This window comes from Colobus angolensis, unplaced genomic scaffold, assembly GCF_000951035.1.
Source record: "Colobus angolensis palliatus isolate OR3802 unplaced genomic scaffold, Cang.pa_1.0 Scaffold113, whole genome shotgun sequence".
In the NCBI taxonomy this organism is placed as follows: domain Eukaryota; kingdom Metazoa; phylum Chordata; class Mammalia; order Primates; family Cercopithecidae; genus Colobus; species Colobus angolensis.
Genome location: NW_012112364.1, coordinates 2,057,412 through 2,079,633, shown reverse-complemented (window position 1 = coordinate 2,079,633; position 22,222 = coordinate 2,057,412). Strand labels below are relative to the sequence as shown.

General features: G+C 37.2%; 1 protein-coding gene across 4 annotated transcripts in view; it reads left to right on the top strand.

The window, feature by feature from the left end:
* The window catches only part of CDK8 (cyclin-dependent kinase 8), a 152,070-nt gene that overhangs the window by 72,922 nt on the left and 56,926 nt on the right, over window positions 1-22,222 (top strand). For all 4 annotated transcript variants that reach the window (XM_011958551.1, XM_011958543.1, XM_011958522.1 and 1 more), the window contains 2 exons: window positions 7,933-8,008; window positions 19,250-19,360. In XM_011958551.1, the coding sequence (XP_011813941.1) occupies window positions 7,933-8,008; window positions 19,250-19,360 (187 nt within the window). The remainder of the gene's footprint in view (window positions 1-7,932; window positions 8,009-19,249; window positions 19,361-22,222) is intronic.

The window sequence follows — 22,222 nt, the reverse complement described above, 5'->3', positions numbered from 1 at the left end:
ATTACAGGCACCCACCACCACGCCTGGCTAATTTTTTGTATTTTTAGTAGAGACGGGGTTTCACCACATTGGGCAGGCTGGTCTCAACCTCCTGACCTCAGGTGATCCACCCGCCTCGGCCTCCCAAAGTGCTGGGATTACAAGCCTGTGCCACTGCACCCGGCCATCTATTTATAAAATCTCATCTGTCCTCAGGGCTGTTACTGGTAGCCATTTATTTTGTGGCATGTTTAGTGATATTAAACTACTTGCTGCTAGTCTTTACTGTTCTCTGAGCATGGCAGACCCTTTCCATGCTTCCACAGATTTGTATATACTGATTCCACATCCTGGGGTGTCTCATGTAACTACTGATTTATTTCCCCAGGGCCTCCCTCTCTTCCTGACAAACTTTTAAAGTCTTTTTGTGTGTGTACATGCCCAAATTTATGAGTTACATGAGAACATTTGTTACATGTATATAATACGTTGTGATCAAATCAGGGAATTCAGGATGTCTATCATCCAACTACAGTACATTTTTGTTAATTGTAGTCATCCCACTCTGCTGTCAAATGTTCAATTTATTCCATTTATTTATTTTTTGTATGAGACAGAGTCTCTGTCGCCTAGGCTGGAGTGCAGTGGCACAATCTCAGCTTACTGCAACCTCTGTCTCCTGAGTTCAAGTGATCTCCCGCTTCAGCCTCCCTAGTAGCTGGGACTACAGCTGTGCACCACCATGCCTGACTAATTTTGTATTTTTAGTGGAGGTGGGGTTTCACCATGTTGGCCAGGCTGGCCTCAAACTCCTGACCTCAAGTGATCTGCCCGCCTTTTCCTCCCCAAGTGCTGGGATTACAGACGTGAGCTACCATACCCGGCTGAATTTATTCCTTTTATCTTACTGTATGTTTATACCCTTTAACCACTTTTCATTCACCCTTTTGCCTCCTACTTACTTTCCCAGTCTCTGTTATCTATTTTTTCACTCTTCTTTCACGTGTTCAATTTTTTTTTTTTTTTTAACTCCCACAGGTTAAGTGAGAACATGCAATATTTGTCTTTTTGCATCTGGCTTATTTCACTTAAGCTATTTCCGCCACGTTGACCTCCAGTGTTATCCATGTTGCTGCAAGTGGCATGATTTCCTTCTTTTTTGTGTGTGGTTGAATAGTATTCTATAGTGTATATATACCACATATTCGTTATCCGATCATCTGTTGATGGACACTTAGGTTTATGTCTATCTTTGCTATTGTGAATAGTGCTGCTATAAGCATGTGAGTGCCGGTATCATTTTGATATATTGGTTTCTTTTTGTTTTAGTGGATACCCAGTAGTGAGATTGCTGGATTGAATGGTATTTCAATTTTTAGCTTTTTGAGAAATTGCCATGTATAGAAAACTATAGTTTTCTATAGTGGCTGTGCTAGTTTACACTCCCAGCCACCATGTGTAAGAGTTCCCTTTCTCTGTGTCCGCACCAACATCTGTTATCTTTTGTCTTTTTAATGAACGCCATCCTCACCGGCAGAAGATGGTATCTCCTTGTGGTTTTGATTTGCATTTCTCTGATGATCAGTGATATTGAGCATTTTTTTCATATAACTGTTGGCTCTTTGTATGTCTTCTTTTGAAACATATCTATTCATGTCCTTTGCCCACTTTTTCATGGGATTATTTGGTTTTCTCCTGTTGGGTTGTTTGAGTTCCTTTTATATTCTGGGTATTAGTCCCCTTAGATGAATAGTTTTCAAATATTTTCTTCCATTCAACAGGTTGTCTCTTCTATGCTATTTCTTTTGCCGTGCAGAAGCTTTTTTGTGTAATAAAGTCTCATTGTCTGTTTTTGGTTTTGTTGCCTGTGCTTTTGAGGTCTTAGTCACAAATTCTTTGCCTAGATCTTCTGCATGTGGCTATCTAGTTTTCCCAGCATCATTTATTAAAGAGGATGTCCTTTTCCTTGTTACAAGTTTTTGTCAGCTCTATCAAAGATAAGTTGGCTATAAATATGTAGCTTTATTGCTGAGTTCTTCATTCTGCTCCATTGGGCTACTTACCTGTTTTTGTACCAATACCATGCTGTTTTGGTTATAGCCTTGTAATGTGTTTTGAAGTCAGGTAACGTGATGCCTCCAGCTATGTTCTTTTTGTTCAGGATTGCTCTTGACTATTGGGGCTCTTTTTTGGTTCCATACAAATTTTAGGATTATTTCTTCTGACTCTGTGAAGAATAGCATTGGTATTTTGATAGGGATTGCATTAAATCTGTAGATTTGGGCAGTATGGTCATTTTAACAATATTGATTCTTCTGATCCATGGGCCTGGGATGTTTTTCCTTTTGTTTATGTCATTTTTAATTTCTTTTAACAGTGTTTTGTAGTCCTTCTCATAGAGATTTCCATATTCCTAGTTAAATTTACTCCTAGGTATTTTAATTTTTTTCTAGCTTTTTAAGTGACTTCTTGATTTCTTTCTTGGTTGGATCATTTTTGGTATATAGAAACAATACTGACTTTTTTACATTGATTTTGTAACCTGCAACTTTACTGAATTTATTTGCCAAATCTAAGAGTTGTTTTTGGTGGAGTCTTTAGGTTTTTTTTTAATACAATATCATTTGGGAGGCTGAGGTGGGCGGATCACTTGAGGTCAGGAGTTCGAGACCAGCCTGACTGACATGTGAAACCCTGTCTCTACTAAAAATACAAAAATTAGCCAGGCATGACGATGTGTGCCTGTAATCCCAGCTACTCAGGAGGCTGAGGCAGGACAATCACTTAAACCCAGGAGGCAGAGGCTGCCGTGAGCTGAGATCATGCCACTGCACTCCAGCCTGGGCAACAGAGCAAGACTCCATATAATACATACATATATATATGTATATATATAACCATATCATCAGCAAAGAGAGACTGTTTGACTACTTTTGAATTTTGAGGCCTTTTATTTCTTTCTCCTGTCTGATCACTCTACCCAGGACTTCCAGTGCTGTGTTGAATAAGAGTGGCGAAAGTGAGCATCCTTGTCTTCTTCCAGTTCCTGGAGGAAAGGTTTTCAACTTCCTCATTCATATGATGTTAGCTGTGGGTTTGTCGTATATGACCTGCATTATTTTGAGCTATATTCCTTCTATGCCTAGTTTGTTAAGTATTTTTATCAAATTTCTTAAGTCTTCAGAATCTAGGTTAAATAGACTTTCTGAAGCCTTCTCTTATCCAGCTTCAAACCTTGAACATACACTGTGTTGTCTCCTCTTTCTCTAGTGCTTAGAACACTATTCAGGTTGCACACCTCTCATCCAAAAATCAGAAATCCAAAATGCTACACAATCTGAAACTTTTTGAGCACTGGCCTGATGCCACAAGTGGAAAATTCCACATCTGATTTCATGTGACAGGGTGTAGTCAAATGCAGGTGTGTAACACACCATTGATTCAGTGTCCTCAAGGGAGAAAAGGTATTCTGGTGATGCTACTGTGCTGCTTAGGATTACCCTGAACACATTTTTTCACAATATTAATTATATGCATTCTTTTTTTTTTTTTTTGAGACAGAGTGTTTCTCTCGTCCCCCAGGCTGGAGTGCAGTGGTGCGATCCTGGCTCACTGCAACCTCCACCTCCCAGGTTCAAGCAATTCTTCTGCCTCAGCTTCCTGAGTAGCTGGGATTGCAGGCGTCCACTAACATACCTGGCTAGTTTTCGTATTTTTAGTACAGACGGGGTTTCATTATGTTGTCCAGGCTGGCCTTGAACTCCTGACCTCAGGTGATCTGCCTGCCTTGGCCTCCCAAAGTGCTGGGATTACAGGTGTGAGCCACCGTGCCCGGCTGATATGCTGTATTTTTTTTACTATCAAGTACTTAAGTGTAAGAAAATAATTAGTTACTAGTAGCATATAAATTCAGAGTCATGAATGATGGTGATGCCAGGCAACCACAGATGGTTCACAGGCGTGGCAGAGATAGTGAAACTTTTGCTTTCTGATGGTTCAGTGTACACAAACTTTGTTTTAATGCACAAAATTATTTTAAATGGTATATAAAATTACCTTCAGGCAATGTGTATGTGGTGTATATGAAACATAAAATCAATCCTGTGTTTAACTTGGATCTCATTCCCAAGATATCTCATTATGTATGGGCAAATATTCCACAATCTCCTGAAAATCAGAATTTTGAAACACTTCTCATCCCATGCGTTGCAGATAAGGGATACTCAGTCTGTATCATAACCATTCATTTAATCTACTTCCCTTGGATCATTACTGACACTAGTGAACAAATCTTTTTCATCTCCTTTGTGTCTTTTACTAAAAAAATGTGTGGATGGAGAGATAAATTTGCCATGTAAACCACATGGCACTATTACATTATGTTGTAATTATGTTAGGTGATTTTTCAAGAGGAGGTTGCCTTTTTTATAATCAAATATCATTTATAATTTATTTGGTATTATTTTTCTTCATTGCACATTTCTTTCTAATATACTTTTATAAAGTAAAAAACATATAATTACTTGGAGTAGGGGAGAAGACTGATTGAATATAAGAATTTTTTTTAGTTCACAGAGAAGAAATTGTCATATACCACCTTGGGCATTTTTAAACAAGAGAAAGTGGTGGATATTAAGGAGGTGAATGGGTAAATCTTTAGTTTAAATTACTTTCTTTCCTACCACTCTCTTTCTTAGTAGGGGGTTCGATCCTAGGATGTAATTCTTAAACAGTAGATATAATAGAATGTGTTATACCCTTGGATTGACCATCTGGTTAAATCAATAACCCTGCCCATGAAAGTGTCTAATAGACTATTCTGATTCCAGTTTTGTTTTATTTTTATGTCCTTAACTTCTTCTTTCTTTCAGAAACCGTTCAGACAGTGAACATTAAGTACAGATCCTCTTAATGTCTTTTTCATATAATGAGTACCAATGATGCTTTACTATATATGCTGTAAAACTGATGGTTATGAAACAAATGTTTTTCCAGAAAAATAATGTTGTAATTGTGATTTCTTTTCCCAAGTAAGGATTTGGTATAAAATATGTTGTAAAAACAAAGATAAAGCAATGTTACGTTTTAGTAATAATTTAAAATAACCAAGTATTAAATTGACTTAAATTAATTGATTTTATAAAGGCTTAATTTGTTCACTTAAACTATCTCGCTACTGAAGTCTCCAGTCCTATCACCTCTGTCCTTCATGTACTGAAAGTATATGACCTCATTTGCCACTTTCAGAAAAAAAATGAACATATCAAAACGGGAACTCCTCCAGCTTTTTGCCTCTGAACCAACTTCTTTCCATTTGTATTCGTTCCTTTATCTGTCCTTTCTTCCTATTACAATGGAATAGATGTTTCTCCTTCAAGCCAGAGAGCAAAGACCCGGAAAGCTTGTTCTCTGAATTTTTTTTCTCCTCTCCTGTATTATCAGCTCTTTTTCTCTGGGTTCTTTCTGTCAGTGCTTATCATACTCAAGTGTCTTCCATCTTAAGAAATAATAACTCTTTAACCTTGTGTATTACTACAGCACCTGCCTTGTTTTTCACTTTCAAAGAATTGCTTACATATGTTGTCTTAGTTTACGTATGTCTCGTTCACCCCTCAGCCTTCTGCAATATAGACCCTGCCACCACATTGCTGCAACTATTTTTGCCTACTCCACTATCCATTGTTGACTTAATCGTTGCTAAATTCAGTAGATACTTTTCAGTTCTTAACTTACTAGACCTGTCTGCAGATTTTTATACTATTTGCTATTCTGCCCTTTTTGAAAATCTTTTTCTTGACAGTCCTTCTCTTTGCTCTCATTGAACCTACTCTTACGGCTTCGATCACTGCATCATGCTGATTCCAGTAAATCTGTATCTTCAGCTTGCTCTTGAGCTTTAGTGTTTATTCCACTTGCCAGCAGCTATGCCCACTTAGATGTCTCACTAGTCCCCAAAACTCACAGAATGGACCTATCACATACTACTTGTTCCCTCAAAGCTTTTCCTCCTACCTGGTTTTTTATTTCAGTGAATAATGCTGTCATTACTTTGTTGCCTGTGGAAGAAATCATTGTCTTTAACTTCTTCTTCCTTACCTACAATAGTCAATCATAAAGGACCCTGCTTCTTATCTGTCTGTTCTCTGTAGTAACCACCATTCTGCAATAGCCATCATCATCTCTCACTGAATAATTTTAATACTAATTACTTGTAACTGTTCTGTCTGCCTCCTGTCCTTACTTACTCCCACTAAGCATTCACAAGGCAGCTGAAGATACATTTTCCAGATAAAATATAATTGATGTTCTGTTGCTTAATAACAACAACAACAACAACAACAACAGCAACAAAAAACCTTTAAAGGAGCCCTTCTTGTTGTTCTTGGCATGAAAAGACTTTTGTGTTGTGGTTCCTGATTTTATCCCCAGCCTCATCTCCAGTTATATACAGTATCCAGTCTCCCTCAATTGCTTTTTCTCTTGCCTCATGTGACTGCCCCTCTCTTAACTGACGCACACACACACACACACACACACACACACACACACACACACACACATTATCAAGTGATCAAAGTGTGATCCTGGAAACCATGGGTGTCTGTATCCTTTCAGAGGGTCTGTAAGGTCAACACTATTTTTGTAATAATACTATGATATTATTTGCTTTTTATTCTCATTCTGATGAATGCCTAGTGGATTTCTTTCAGAGATGATCCAACATGTGATGATGCTATTCCATTGCTCTGGTGGCTGGTGGATATAAACTTATGTAGTTATAAAAGTTCCCATTTAAAAATTTGTATAGGGTATATATTGATAGATATAATAAACCAAAGCTCGTCAGGGTCCACAGTAATTTTCAAGAGAATAAAGGGATTCTGGGACCAAAAGGTTTAAGAACAGCCATTTAGGCCTCAGATGGCATTTTCTCTGAGGAGGGTTGTTTTGTTTGTTTTTTGGGAGATGGAGTCTCGCTCTGTCGCCCACGCTGGAGTGCAGTGGTGCGGTCTTGGCTCACTGCAAGCTCCACCTCCCGGGTTCACGCCATTCTCCTGGCCCAGCCTCCCGAGTAGCTGGGACTACAGGTGCCTGCCACCACGCCTGGCTAATTTTTTTGTATTTTTAATAGAGAAAGGGTTTCATCGTGTTAACCAGGATGATCTCGATCTCCTGACCTTGTGATCTGCCTGCCTCGGCTTCCCAAAGTCCTGGGATTACTGGCGTGAGCTACCACACCTAGCCTCTGAGGAGTCTTTGCTTGGGGCCTCCACCAAGTCCCCTTTGAGTAGCCTTTTCTGTTGCACTTGCCATATCATAGCACTTATAATATTGTATTATGATGGGTTACTTATCTTTTTAAGCCAGTAGACACAGAAAACTCTCTAAAAGAAGGAACCTGTTGTATCCTCAGTACCTAGCACAGTTCTGGGTACGTAGTAAGTGTTCGATAAACACATGTTGCGCTAGTGTCTTTGAAAGTCTTTGGAGATGACCTAAATTATTTATTATCAAATTATGATTAACATGTTTTAAATTGTAACCATTTTGTGCTTTAGGGACACATTCATTTCTTAAGTTTTCTGACCCGTTAATATCTGAATAGGTTTTAGAAAGCAGATTTTATTTTATATGTGTGTGTTATATTCTTATATTAGAGCAGAAGGAATCTATTAGTGGGAGTCAGAAGCTCTATATCTCAATCTGTGTCTTCCACAAGTAACTGTGGAGCCTTGGAAAAGTCTTTTTATTCCTTTGAAGCTAACTTCCCTCATCAAATAATGGGACTGGACTAGGTTGTCTAAAAAGTTTTTCCTTGTACAACATTGTGTGATTATATTGAATGATGTCAAATATGTATTGAACGTGATTTATATTTATTTATATTTTACTTTATAAAAATGCACATAAATATAGATTTATCTATATATTAAAATAACTTTGTTTTTACAGGAAGGATGATAAAGACTATGCTTTAAAACAAATAGAAGGAACTGGGATCTCTATGTCGGCATGTAGAGAAATAGCAGTAAGTGAAGTTCTTTTTATCATTATTATCAACTGACTTATGAGTACCAACTATATAAGGCTCTGTATTGTATTTGTCATATTAATTGAAAATTAGTGAATATTTTTTATATCAACTATAGGAAAATATATTTATTAAGGAGAAGTAAAGGAAACATGTAGTTCTGTCTATGTAAACTCTTTATTTGGGGTAAAGTAAATTTCAGTTGTTTATATAAATACATACTTTCCCAATAGCTGTCACTGATAGTAAAGGGTCCAGTTATTTCATTGAGAGCAGTAAAAGTGGCATGTTAGTCCATATAAAATTAATATTTTTATTTTAATAGAATGAAACTTATGTCATTAGTTATGTCAAATTAAAATGAGGTTGTATTATTTGCTTTTCATTGCTTGTATCTGTTCATCTGAGTATGTAAATATTCATGCCCTCTTATTTTGGAAGCATAGTTTTCCATATTGTGATTAGAATCTCATTTTTATTCCAAAGGGAAGTAGTCTTTGGGTTAATGCGTTAATAATTATCTATACATTTAAACTGAGCATTACTTTTTGAGATTTTACTTCAGTTTTTACTGTTATAAAACTATGGGTCCAAATGTGTCTTTTCTGGCTTTACACAGAATATTCTAGAATATATATTATAATCTTTGCTTTTGTTGCTCTCAGCCCTTCTATTATATTTACCCATAATAGTCTGTTATGACCTGGAAATGTTAAACAATTTTTCAAGTTTACTAGATTCTGTACCAATGAGTCTTCAACTCAAGTAGGTAAAAATAATTTACACTGTGTTGAGGAAAAAGACTCATAAATCTAAGAACAGCTTGTCAAGTACTGTGATAGAAGTATATGGAAATGGAGAAGGGTGTACATCTAAACGAAAATAGAAAATCACTTAAAGTTCCAGGTTTGGGAACGCATGTAACAGTTACCTTCATGAGGGTTCCAGGTTTGGGAACGCACGTAACAGTGACCTTCATGAGGGTTCCAGGTTTGGGAGCGCACGTAACAGTGACCTTCATGAGGGAAGAATGGGGTGAGATGGGGATATTGTTAACCAAAGGTAGACCATGCTGGAAGATGTAGTTCTTTTAATTGATACATTTTTTATACTTTCATGGCTATTTTCTGTATGTGGCTGAAGAAATCTTTACCCACTGACTGTGAAAATATTTCCCAATATTTTCTTCTAAAAGCTTTATAGTTTTTAAATTTTTAGTCTATGATATACTCAATTAATTTTTGTTTGTGGTGTGATACAGAGTTTGAATTCCCCCTCCTACGTGAATGTACAGTTGTAGCATCATTTTTGGAAAACATCCTCTGCCATAGAATTCCTTTGGCACCTTTGCAAAAAAAGAAAGTATACATTTGGACTCTATTTCATTCCATTGTTCTCTCTGTACAGCCTTATACCAATAGATTACTCTACCTTTCTAGCAAGACTTGAAGCCAGGTGGTGTAAAGCCACCAGCTTTATTCTTTGTCAGAATTGTTTGGGGTATTTTAGGTTCTTTAGCATTATCATATAAATTTTTACATCTGCTAATTAGTTTTTTTTTTTCAATGCTTGTTGAGATTATAACTTGGATCAATTCAAAGAATAATAGTATTGAGACTTTCAAGCCAGCAGAAAGATATACTTTCCATTTTATTTATTATTTATTTACTTAAAAATATATATGGTGTAGTATATATCCTGAGACATTTCTAAATTCACTGGTAGATTTTTGGTGATTCCTTGGGATTTTTTCTACATTATCATGTCATTTATGAATAGGGATACTTTTACTTTTTTCTGTATTTCTGCTTTTGTTTCTTTTTTTTCTCTTACTGAATTGGTTAGGCCATCTCACACAATGTTGAATAGTGGTGAGAGCAGGTGTCTTTGATATATTCCCACCTGTGAGGAAAATGTTTCCACTTTCACTCTTCAGTGTAATGATAGCTGCGCGCTTTTCATAGGTGCTATTAATCAAGTTTAGGAAGTTATATTCCTAGTTTCCTAAGAATTTTTTTCATAAATGATATTGAATTTTATCAAATGCTTTTTTCTACATGGATAAAAACAACCATATAATTCTTCTCTTATTCTGTTAATTTGGTACAAAATATTTTATTTTCTTTGTGAAATTTTCCTTTTATCTATGAGTTATTTAGAGTTATATTGCTTAATTTTTAAACATGTGAGGTATTTCTAGATAACTTATTGTTACTGATCTAATTTATTTTCATTGTTGTCAGAGAAAAGAGACCTTGTATTTTAGAGATACATACTGAAATATTTATAGGTAAAATGATACAATAACTGGAATTTACTTCAACATAATCCAGGGTTGGCTGGGAGGTGTGGATATTAGTATAAGTAAATTAAGTTTGGCTGTGAGTGGCTGATGGTACATAGGGGTTTGTTTTAATATTCTGTTTTATTTAGTTTGGAAATTTGTATAACAAAAAGTTAAGAATGAAATAATTCCCATTTTTTCTGGCAAGTTTTTATCAGGCTTTCCTCTTTCCGTTTTTTAATTCTTCCTCGAAAAAGTCCTGTGTCCCCAGCATTCACCTCCATTAACTCTCTATGATTACACCTGGTTTGTTTCTTTAATATAACACTCACTCATTACAAATGTAATTATGAGGGGATTCTTTTTATCTATGTGCTTGGTTACTTACTTTGTCATCTGTTCCCCCAACCCTCTAGACTGCAACGAATTTCTTCCCCAGTGTGTGCTAGGTGTGGTGTCTAGTCCTTGCTCTGTAAGTAAGTGTAGAAGGGAGGGGAAGAGGAAGAAACTCTGAGAATTTCTTCTAAAAGCAAAGAGCATTGCATATCTTCACCTTCCTTTTTTTTGTAAGTGGTTTGTCTTATACGTTGTCAGAATTTCCTATGAGCCGTAGTTCCATTAGTGTAGACATTTTTCAAACTGCATATGGGGGGATCATCAGTATTCCACAAGGCTGCCTTACAGTTGCGATGGGGAAGCAGAGAGAGGTAAAGCTCTGGGCTTTACTTTTCTACTCACCTCTACTTTAACCTAAGCATACCTCAGTTTTTTTTCTTTTTTGAGACAGAGTCTTGCTCTGTGGCCCCGGCTGGAGTGCAATGGCACGATCTCGACTCACTGCAACCTCCACCTCCTGGGTTCAAGTGATTCTCCTGCCTCAGTCTCCTGAGTAGCTGGGATTACAGGTGCACGCCATCACGCCCAGCTGATGTTTATATTTTTAGTAGAGACGGGGTTTCACCATGTTGATCAGGCTGATTTCAAACTCCTGACCTTGTAATCCACCCACTTTGGCCTCCCAAAGTTCTGGGATTACAGGCATGAGCCACCGTGCCTGACCAAGCATACCTCAGTTTTTATCAGTTTGCAAGAATTTGGTTGAAAAAGGCTTCACAGGTTTAACTATATTTAAATAATTTTGGAATTGTTTTCCTTATTTTTTTTTAACAGTGATTTCAAGTCAACTGTCACCATACTCATGTTATAAATTTAGAATTTATTTTTATCTTTGCTATATTATGAAATTTTAATGTTAGAATGCAATATAGTTTTGTGAATATTAGGCTTTTTAAACCCATTTTGTCACCATTGTGATATTTATTGAGAAGACACAGTTTGAAGTATTAATTTATTTTTTATATATTTATACTATAAAATTTCAAATTAAATGTGATATTGTATTTAAATTTATGGTGAATTACGTAGTCAAAACGGTAATCTTAGAACTCAGAAAATAAGATTTTTTTTTCTCCTAGCAGAATTAGGAAAACATAGATGGTTTCTGTGATGGAAACTATTATATGAGTATTTTTAAACCTTTTGTTGTCTTTTTTTTTTTTTTTGAGACGGAGTCTCGCTGTGTCACCAGGCTGGAGTGCAGTAGCGCAATCTCGGCTCACTGCAACCTCTGCTTCCTGAATTCAAGCGATTCTTCTGCCTCAGCCTCCCAAGTAGCTGGGACTACAGGCACACGCCACCATACCCAGCTAATTTTGGTGTTTTTAGTAGAGACGGAGTTTCACCATGTTGGCCAGGATGGTCTCTTGACCTCATGATCCGCCCACCTTAGCCTCCCAAAGTGTTGTGATTACAGGTGGGAGCCACCGTGCCTGGCTGTTTTCAAAATATTTTAACACAAAATCTTCGAAAAGGCAAAAAATAACTTCTACAGTATTAAAAAGTAGGATCTACATGCTCTGGGCTCCAAATAGGGTCATGTAGTGCTGAAGTTCTTTTCGTCACCAGGGAAAGCCTGCATACTCTGTCAGCATCAGAGCATCAAACATGCAGGAATGCATGAGGAGTAACAACCTCGCTAGACTCCTTGGGCTCCTACCCTGGCTCTGCCACATTACTAGCTTGTAGGACCCAAAACAAGTTATTTGATTTGTGTTTCAGTTTCCCCATTTGTAAAATGGGACAGTGCCTGGCATATAGTAGGCATTTAGTAAATTTTAGCCTTGCTAAGTGCAGCACAGCTCCCAGGTCTTTTGGAATTTCTTCAGTATAAATATTTACTTCAAGGTAATTGTCCACTGAGACAGTTCCATCACCAATCCTCAGTGGCTATTCTCTTTTAATCCCAAAGTGACCTGTCTCCTAATGTGTCTCCCTAAAAACAACAACCAAACACCACCACCAACAAAGGTGTTTTACTTATTCAGTAGTAATAGTTACTTACTGTACTGGTTTGCTTTATTTGCCCTAACAAAATACTACGGGCTGGGTGGCTTAAACAGCAGTTTGTTTTCTTGTAGTTGCGGAGGCTAGAAGCCTAATATCGAGGTGCTGTCAGGGTTAGTTTCCTCTGAGGCCTCTTTCTTTGGCTTGCAGATAGCCTTCTTCTTCCTGTCTCATCAGATGATCATTTCAGAGACACTCCCGGTGTCTCTCTGTATGTCCTCATCATCTCTTCTTGGGAGGACGCCAGTCAGATTCGATTAGGGCCCTCATTTTAACCTAATTACTTCTTAAAAGGCCTTATCTCCAAGTCCAGTCATGTGTCACTTAATTAGCGGGATATGCTCTGAAAAAATGCGTCATTAGGCGATTTCATTGTACTGCCATCACGGAGTGTACTTACACTAGCCCAGATGGTAGAACCTAAACACACCAGGCTGTGTGTAGCCTATTGCTTCTGGGCTACAAACCTATACAGCATGTTGCTATACCGAATAGTGTAGGCAACTGTAACACAATGCTAAATATTTGTATATCTGAACATATTAAATAGAAAAGGTATGGTAAATATATGGAATAAACATAGAAAAGGTACAGTAAAAATACGGAATAAATGATTCTTAAAAAATGGCTGTTCTGCCTGTGGAGTAGCCATTCTTTATTCCTTTACTCTCTTAATGAACTTGCTTTCACTTTATGGACTCACCCCAAATTCTTTCTTATTCAAGCCTGTCCCCCTGCCCCAAAACACAGATAAAAAATGGTACACCTGTATGTATAGGGCTCTTAGCGTGAATGGGGCTTGCAGGTCTGGACCTTGCTCAGGGCGTCAGTGAGTAGTGAGTGAATGTGAAGGCCTAGGTCGTTAGCGCACACTACTGGAGACTATAAGCACCGTGCACTTAGGCTACGTACAGGCTGCATTCGGTTTATAAAACATATTTTACTTCCTTCAATTAACCTTAGTTTACTGTAACTTTTTTACATGATGAACTTTTTTACTATTGTAAAAACACTTAAAATACACATTGTACACCTGTACAAAAATATTTTTATTCTTATTCTATAAGCTTTTTTCTATTTTTAAAACTTGTTTTTTACTTTTTCAACTTTTCGGTTCGGGGGCACATGTGTAGGTTTGTTACATGGGTAAATTGCATGTGACTGAGGTTTGGTGGGTGAATGATCTCATCACCCCGATACAGAGCATAGTTACCTGATAGTTTTTCACTCCTCCCCTCACCTCACCCTCCCTCCTCTAGTAGTTCCCGGGATCTATTGTTGCCATCTTTATGTCCATGTTTATCCAATGTTTAGCACCTACTTTTAAGTGAGAACATGTGGTATTTGGTTTTCTGTTCCTGTGTTAGTTTATTTAGGGTGATGGCCTCCAGCTGCATCCATGTTGCTGCAAAAGACATTTGATTCTTTTTCCTGGCTGTGTAGCGTTCCATGGTGTGTATGTACCACATTTTCGTTGTCCAGTCCACTGTTGCTGGGCATCTAGGTTGACTCCATGCTACTGTGAATGCAGTGGACATACAAATGCATGTTTCTTTTTGTAAACTAAGACACATTTACATTAGCCTAGGTCTATACAGGTTTAGGATCATGAATATCATTGTCTTCCACCTCCACATTTTATCCCACTAGAAGGTCTTCAGGGAGGCCAGGCATGGTGGCTTATGCCTGTAATCACAACACTTTTGGGAGGCCAAGGTGGACATACAGATCACTGGAGGCCAGGAGTTCAAGACCAGCCTAGCCAATGTGGCAAAACCTTGATTCTAACAAAAAAAATACAAAAATTAGCTGGGTGTGGTGGTGTGTGCCTGTCGTCCCAGCTGCCTGGAAGGCTGAGACATGAGAATTGCTTGAATCTGGGAGATGGAGGTTGCAGTGAGCCAAAATCATGCCACTGTGCTTCAGCCTGGGCAGTATGAGACTCTGTCTCAAAAAAAAATTATATGGGGCAAAACTCACATAGAGCTGCCTCTCCTAGGATAACAGTACCTTTCAGACTACCTCCTGAAGGATCTGCCTGAGGATGTTTTACAGTTAACTTAAAAAAATAAGTCGAGGGGGTACACTCTAAAATAATGATAAAAAGCGTAATGTAATAAAAACATGGCCGGGCGCGGTGGCTCAAGCCTGTAATCCCAGCACTTTGGGAGGCCGAGACAGGCGGATCACGAGGTCAGGAGATCGAGACCATCCTGGCTAACACGGTGAAACCCCGTCTCTACTAAAAAAATACAAAAAACTAGCCGGGCGAGGTGGCGGGCGCCTGTAGTCCCAGCTACTCCGGAGGCTGAGGCAGGAGAATGGTGTAAACCCGGGAGGTAGAGCTTGCAATGAGCTGAGATCCGGCCACTGCACTCCAGCCTGGGCAACAGAGCGAGACTCCGTCTCAAAAAAATAAAAAATAAAAATAAAAATAAAAATAAAAACATAGCCAGTTATAGAGGCATTTATTATCAAACATTGTGTGCTGCATATAATGATATTTGCTAGACTTGTATGATACTGGCAGCGTGATACATGTATGTATACCAGCATCACCACACACACATGAGTAATGCACCTTGTGCTACAACATTATGAAGGCTGTGTGTCACTAGGTGATAGGAATTTTTCAAATGCATTATAATCTTATATATGCTGTTAGTGACTGTGACATCATCATGCAGCATGTGACTGTACAGTCACATTCCAAGGTACTGGGTTAGGGCTTCAGCATAGGAATTTTGGGGGGGCACAATTCAGTCCATGAAATTGTTACTCACTACTCTGGCAGTAGTTGCTTACTCAGGATGAAGACTTTACTCTCAGAGATTTGTCATCTGGTTAATCAGATAGATGAATTTTTTTAAATTGATATTTAATGAAGTAGATTGGCTTTTGTTTTTTTATACTGAGATGGAGCCTCACTCTGTCATCCAGGCTAGAGTGCCTTGGTGTGATCTCAGCTCACTGCAACCTCCACCTCCCAGGCTCAAGCGATTCTGCTGCCTCACCCTCCCAAGTAGCTAGGATTACAGGTGTGTGCCGCCACGCCCAACAGATTTTTTGTATTTTTAGTAGAGATGGGGTTTCACCATGTTGGCCAGGCTGGTCTTGAATCCCTGACCTCAGTGATCTGCCTGCCTCTGCCTCCCAAAGTGTTGGGATTACAGGCGTGAGCCACCGTGCCTGGCCACTAATTTTTATATTTTTAGTAAAATTTAGTAAATTTTAGTAAAACAAAGTAGATTGGTTTTATAAAGAAAGCAGTGATATTAGTTCATAGATCAGAAGCCAAAGAGTGGGTTGTGTGTCCTTCTTTAGTTGTACATTTTGTTAATTTACACAATCATCTATTCATGTGTTTACCAAATAGTTAATAAGGGCCTCTGCAGTACCAGGCATTGTGCTAGGAGCTGGCCATGCAGCCATGAGAATAAATACGTAGTACCTGCCATTGTCAAGTTCGCCACCTGGTATGTATTTAAGACATTTATGTCTCTGGATTATAAAGACACATAATCCGGACATAATCCATTCCTCTAGGATGTTAGCTCTTGGGAGGTATTACTATTAGACCATAGTAGTTACAAGTACTGGCTTTGTGTTTTAAAAGTTAATTTATTAATTGCTGATTCTACCACTTCCTAGGAATGTAACCTTGAGCAAATTATTTAACCTCCTTACACCCCTGTCTTCTCATTTGTAAAATAGGGGTTATATAAAGATTTCATGGGGCTGATTCACGATGAAATGAGATAATACGCGTCACATGCCTAGTGCCGTGCTTGGCATCTGGGAGAAGTACTTAATCAAATTATTGCTGCAGTGTTTTGAATACAGGAGTGAAATGAAACCTTTCATTGGAGGTAAAATCCAGGAGACACTAAAAATAACTTTATATGTAGGTTTCTAATAATTGTGGAGATATTTTGCCAACGCTTTGGAATGTGTTGGTTTTTTATAATTTACACCCTGCCAGTTACTAGAAAGAATTGGAAATAGCTGTCTAGCTTAAGAGTGTGTTCCAATTTTGAGATAATAGAAAAACACTGAACTAGAATTAAGACTACCTTAGTATGAACTTTGGCTCTTTGAGCCAGCTGGGAGACCCAGGATTACCACAAAGTCTAGACTTTCCCTGTCAGATTATTTGTGTTGTTTGTTAATTAGGGAATGGTCAATTTTAGATACTAGCATTTAGGTTTCTGAGGATTGGTATATAATTGCTAAAGTCTTATACGTTTGAAAATTATATTCTAAAAGCAGAAATAATATAACCTGAACTTAATCTTGCTTCTGAATAAAATAATTATCACACCAGAGAATATAATCTTTAATATGTGACTGAATATTTAATTGATTTATGGTCTTTGCTGAAGTTCATTTCAGAGTCCCCAATATAGTGTTTAACTTTACATTTACATTGATTCTTATTTTTGTGGCAGTGTTCTCACAAAAAGCACTGAAGTTACAAGTTTTAAGATCTGGATTTTCTCACCTGGCTGTCCAGTATTTGAAGCACATTTGGGAAGGCACTGTTGAAACGTGTTTTAACTGATAAAGACAGGATCGGGCTTCATGAGAGGCTTCTCTTGTTTTCGTTTTTGCTTGGCAAGATTAGGGGTACTTTTTGACTGGATGGATTGTTAGGCCACTTTCATAAGATAAGAAGATAAAATATTTTAAATAAAATAACATCCTTTTATGAGATGAGAAAGCACAACCTCATGAAAATATGCTCTCCTTGGATACTTCTCTCTGTTTAAGTTCTTTGTTATTTTATGAAAAGTTACAAAATTTTAATCAACTTTACCATGTAATTTAAATGCCTGAAATTAGGTACTGTATCTCACAGGGTTGCAGAACTTAATTTTCATATGATAATTGGTGTTAATGAATGTTGCATCTTCTAATGTTGCAAATACTTTGATATTTTCTAAAAAGGATTAGGAACTACAGGTTTGTTTCAAGTTCAATTGTTATGTGATGTCAAAGCCTAGGCAACTTGCAGAATGGGAGAAAGTTTTATAAATCATATTTGATAAGGGGTTAGTATCTAGACTATGTAAAGAACTCCTACAACTCAGCAGCAACAACAAAACAACCTGATTGAAAAATGGGCAAAAGACTTATTAAATAGACATTTCTCCAAAGACGATCTACAAATGGTCAGTAGGCACATGAAAAGATGTTCAACACCATTATTGACTAGGGAAATGCAAACCAAAACCATAGTGAGATACTACTTCATACTCATTAGGATATGTGTTAATTTTTAAGGAAAAAAGGGGGAAATAACCAGTGTTGGTGAGGATATGAAGAAATTGGAACGCTCGTGCATTGCAGATGGGAACGTTAAATGGTACAGCTGCAAGTTTGGTGGTTCTCAAAAGTTAAACACAGAGCAATCATTTGATCCAGGATTTCCACTCTTGGGTTTGTGCTCAAAGCATTGAAAGCAGGGAGTTTCAACAGATAGTATATACTAATGTTCATAGCAGCATTAATCACAATAACCAGAGGTGAAAACAACCCGTGGACATCAGCAGATGAATGGATAAACAAAATGTGATATATATATATAGATATGCATAGAGTGGAATGTATTTATCCATACAAGAATGAAACAGGCTAAGTGAAATAAGCCTGGCATGAAAGCATACGTATTGTGTGGTTCCACTTACATGAAATATCTAGATTAGGAAGATTCTTAGGGACAGATAGTAGAGTAGAGGTTACCAGGGCCTTGGGGAAAAAGGCAGTGGGGTTATTGTGTAATGCATGGGTCCCGTCAGCACCGGGACTATTAGGAATTGGACCGCACAGCAGGAGGTGAGCCACAGGCAAGCGAGCATTACCACCTGAGCTCTGCCTCCTGTCAGATTAGCAGCAGCATTAGATTCTCATAGGAGCTTGAACCCTATTGTGAACTGCGCATGTGAAGGATCTAGGTTGCATGCTCCTTCTGAGAATCTAATGCCTAATGAACGATCTGAGGTGAAACGGTTTCAACTTGAAACCATCCACCATCCACCCCTCCCCCCAGCCCCTGCCCTGCACCTCCACCCCATTATCCATGGAAATTTGTCTTCCATAAAACTGATTTCTGATGCCAAAAAGGTTGGGGACCGCTAGTTTAATGGATTCAGAGTTTGTTTTTGATGACAAAAAAATTTCTGAAATGGATAATGATGATGATCGCAGAACATTGTGGGTATACTTATAGGATGCCACTGAATTGTACACTTAAAAATGATTAAAGTGGTCATTTTTATGTTATATGTATTTTACCACAATCAAAAAGTTAAAATAACCAACCAAACAACAACAAAATGGATTTACTCAGATATACCTGTTCAGTGTCTTTTCCTCACAGATTTTTTCTCATTTGTTACTGAAGTATCTGTCTCAAAATTGCGTGGGTGCTTATTAGATTTTTAAGATTGATTACCCGTGGGTTTGTATTGCCTTTGAATTATAAATGATGTGGGGGTTTTTAGCATTATTTTTGTGACAGAAATTGTTAATGGATCTCCTTTGTTTTGCAGTTACTTCGAGAGCTTAAGCATCCAAACGTCATTTCTCTTCAAAAGGTGTTTCTGTCTCATGCTGATAGGAAGGTGTGGCTTCTGTTTGACTATGCTGAACATGACCTCTGGGTAAGGTGAATTGCTGGCAGACATGAGCAAACAGTTAGGGATTGTTAAGAATCACTAAAACCAATTAGGTGTTCCCCTTATTATAAGACTTACGTTCTTAAAATAAAAGTAACCTCATAGAGTGTGGTTGGTGGCATTACCAAGGCTAGAGTGTTTGACTTTGTATTATTGCTTTTCAATATTGTCAGTTTGATCTTTTAACAGATACTAAAGAAAACAGTAGAATCTCAAGAGTGTTCAACAATTATTCAATATTGCTTCATATAGTTTTTTGATGACATGAAAAATAACTGTAGTATCTATAAAATTTTGCTCTAAAATAGAAAAGTAGCATATTTCCTTTAATTCCGTCATATAAAGGGAATATAAAATGAGAAGGTGGTATCCTCATGTAGGAGGACGAATATGCTACCTTTGGAGAGATCTAATAGTTCTACCATTATTTATCGTATAGCATTAGGCAAGTCTTTTAATGGCTTTGAAGCTGTAGTTTACCCCATCTGTAAAATGTAATACTTTCTTTCCTTTTTTAACAACGTTTTTCTGAGGAACAATCTTGTAGTTGAAAAGTTTTATTAATGAAATATACAAATGTAGGAAACTATTATTAATTATTAACTATTCACAATTGAATTTAATATCCTAATGCTTATTTTCATTGACAGTAATTCAATATAGTATAGTCATGCACCATACAATGTTACTGTCAACTAGGGACTGCATATATGATAGTGGTCTCATAAGATTATAGTACCATATTGTTACTGTACCTTTTCTATGTTTACATAGAAAATTAAGCTAACACACTTAATTACTATTGTGTCACAATTGCCTTCCCTATTCAGTACAGTAATGTGCAGGTTTGTAGCCTAGGAGCAGTAGGCTATACCATATAGCCTGGGTTTGTGGTAAAGTCTATCATCTAGGTTTATGTAAGTACACTCTGTGATGTTTACACAACTGCAAAATTGCCTAAGACACATTTTTCAGAATGTATCCCTTCATTAAGTAGTGCATGACTGCATTGTACTTACTTGAATTGGGCATAATCTTGCATTGGAGGAATTCTTTGTGGATGAGAGCTCTATTAAAAAATGAGATTGGTGTGAAAATAAATTTTAATATCTCTTGAGACTTTTAGTTATTCTTTGTTTTCTGACCTGTGATAAGAATAGTTTTAGGTCAAGTTTAGTGGGTCACACCTGTAGTCCCAGCACTTTGGGAGGCCAAGGCAGGAAGATCACTTGAGCCAAAGGGTTTGAGGCAAGCCTGGGCCACATGGCAAGACTCTGTCTCTACAAAAAAAAAAAAAAAATTGGCTGAGCTCAGTGGCACACGCCTGTGGTCCCAGCTGTTCATGGGACTGAAGCCCAGGAAGTCGAGGCTGCAGTGGGTCCTGTTCACGCTGTTGCACTCCAGCCCGGCTAAGTTTTGTATTTTTGGTAGAGACAGGGTTTTGCCATGTTGGCCCGGCTGGTCTCTTAGCTCCTGATGTCAGGTGATCTGCTCACCTCGGCCTCCCAAAGTGCTGGGATTACAGGCCTGAGCCACTGAGCCCAGCCAGTTTATTAGTTTATCTAATGCAATGCAGAAAATGATGCTATATTGAAAAAAATTACTGTAAAATAAGAGCTTAAATTAATCTTGTCTAAGTGGCTGAAATTCAAACACCAGCCTCAGTATTTTGCGGTTTACTAAGCAGATTATTTTTTAAATTGGTATTTGAGGAACTCTCAGGTAACTATGAAATTTGATGTTTTGTTAAATATAACATTTATGTTTTAAAAAAATCTGAAACGTTACCTTGCAGATAAGACTGAGATATATATATATAGAAAATCTATAACAGGATAGCCAAAGTAATTTTGAAACATATTCACAAAATTTACATTCTTACCAATCTGTATAAAGAACATCTGTTAATACAGATTATAGTTTAAGAAACAAGTAAACCAGACCTCTAACATTACCTTGTGTTAATTCATTAAGAATTACTTTACTCCTGTGTACTGGTTTTTTAATGATATTTAATAATGTCTTTAAACGTTGTATTGATTTGCATACTAATCTATATTTACTAAATTAGCATGGCCATGCTTTTTATTTTGTATCCATGAAATAATCTCTCTTTTATGAAACTCTTTCGAAGGTCCATGCTGATTGTTAATTTTTTCTTCTTCTTTTTTTAATCTTTGGTTCTTCTGTTCTTCTATTTTAAAATAAGTCTAATCGGATCAACCCTGTTAAATCAGCGTGGCCAGTATTAAATTGGACACTCACCATACTGAGCCTCATAAGAAATAAAGTCATATAATTTAAACTTAAGGCATTTTCCAGGCTGGTTCATAACAAGATTTGTGATAAACCACAGTAGAGCATAGAAGATAGTATAATATCACTCAATGTGATTTCTAGCTGCTAGTTTGTAATATTTAATTTTACATGTAGGTACAATGATTATACTTTAGCAAATTTTATTGCATGTAATATTGTACAGTGTATATGGTTCATTAGCTTTATCATCATCTTAATATTTAAGCCAAATAAGTATTTTTAATGTTCATTTTCATTAAAAACAAATGATAATTTAGCCTACTAAAACCCACTCCTTTATCTATTTTAATTGGAATGTCAAAGTGAATTGGTAGGGGTTAGGCAGCAGAGGGTAACAAGGCAGTCGCAATAAAAATAGTTATTTTTAAAAATCACTTAAGCGTTGGTGAGATTTCATGGTATGTATACTTTGCATTTGTTATGTAGCCCTAGAATATAAAGCAAATGACTGTAGGGTTTGTCATTTTAAAATGTTGGTAAAAGAAATCACTTGTAATACTCTAATAAAGTATACATGAAGAAATATAT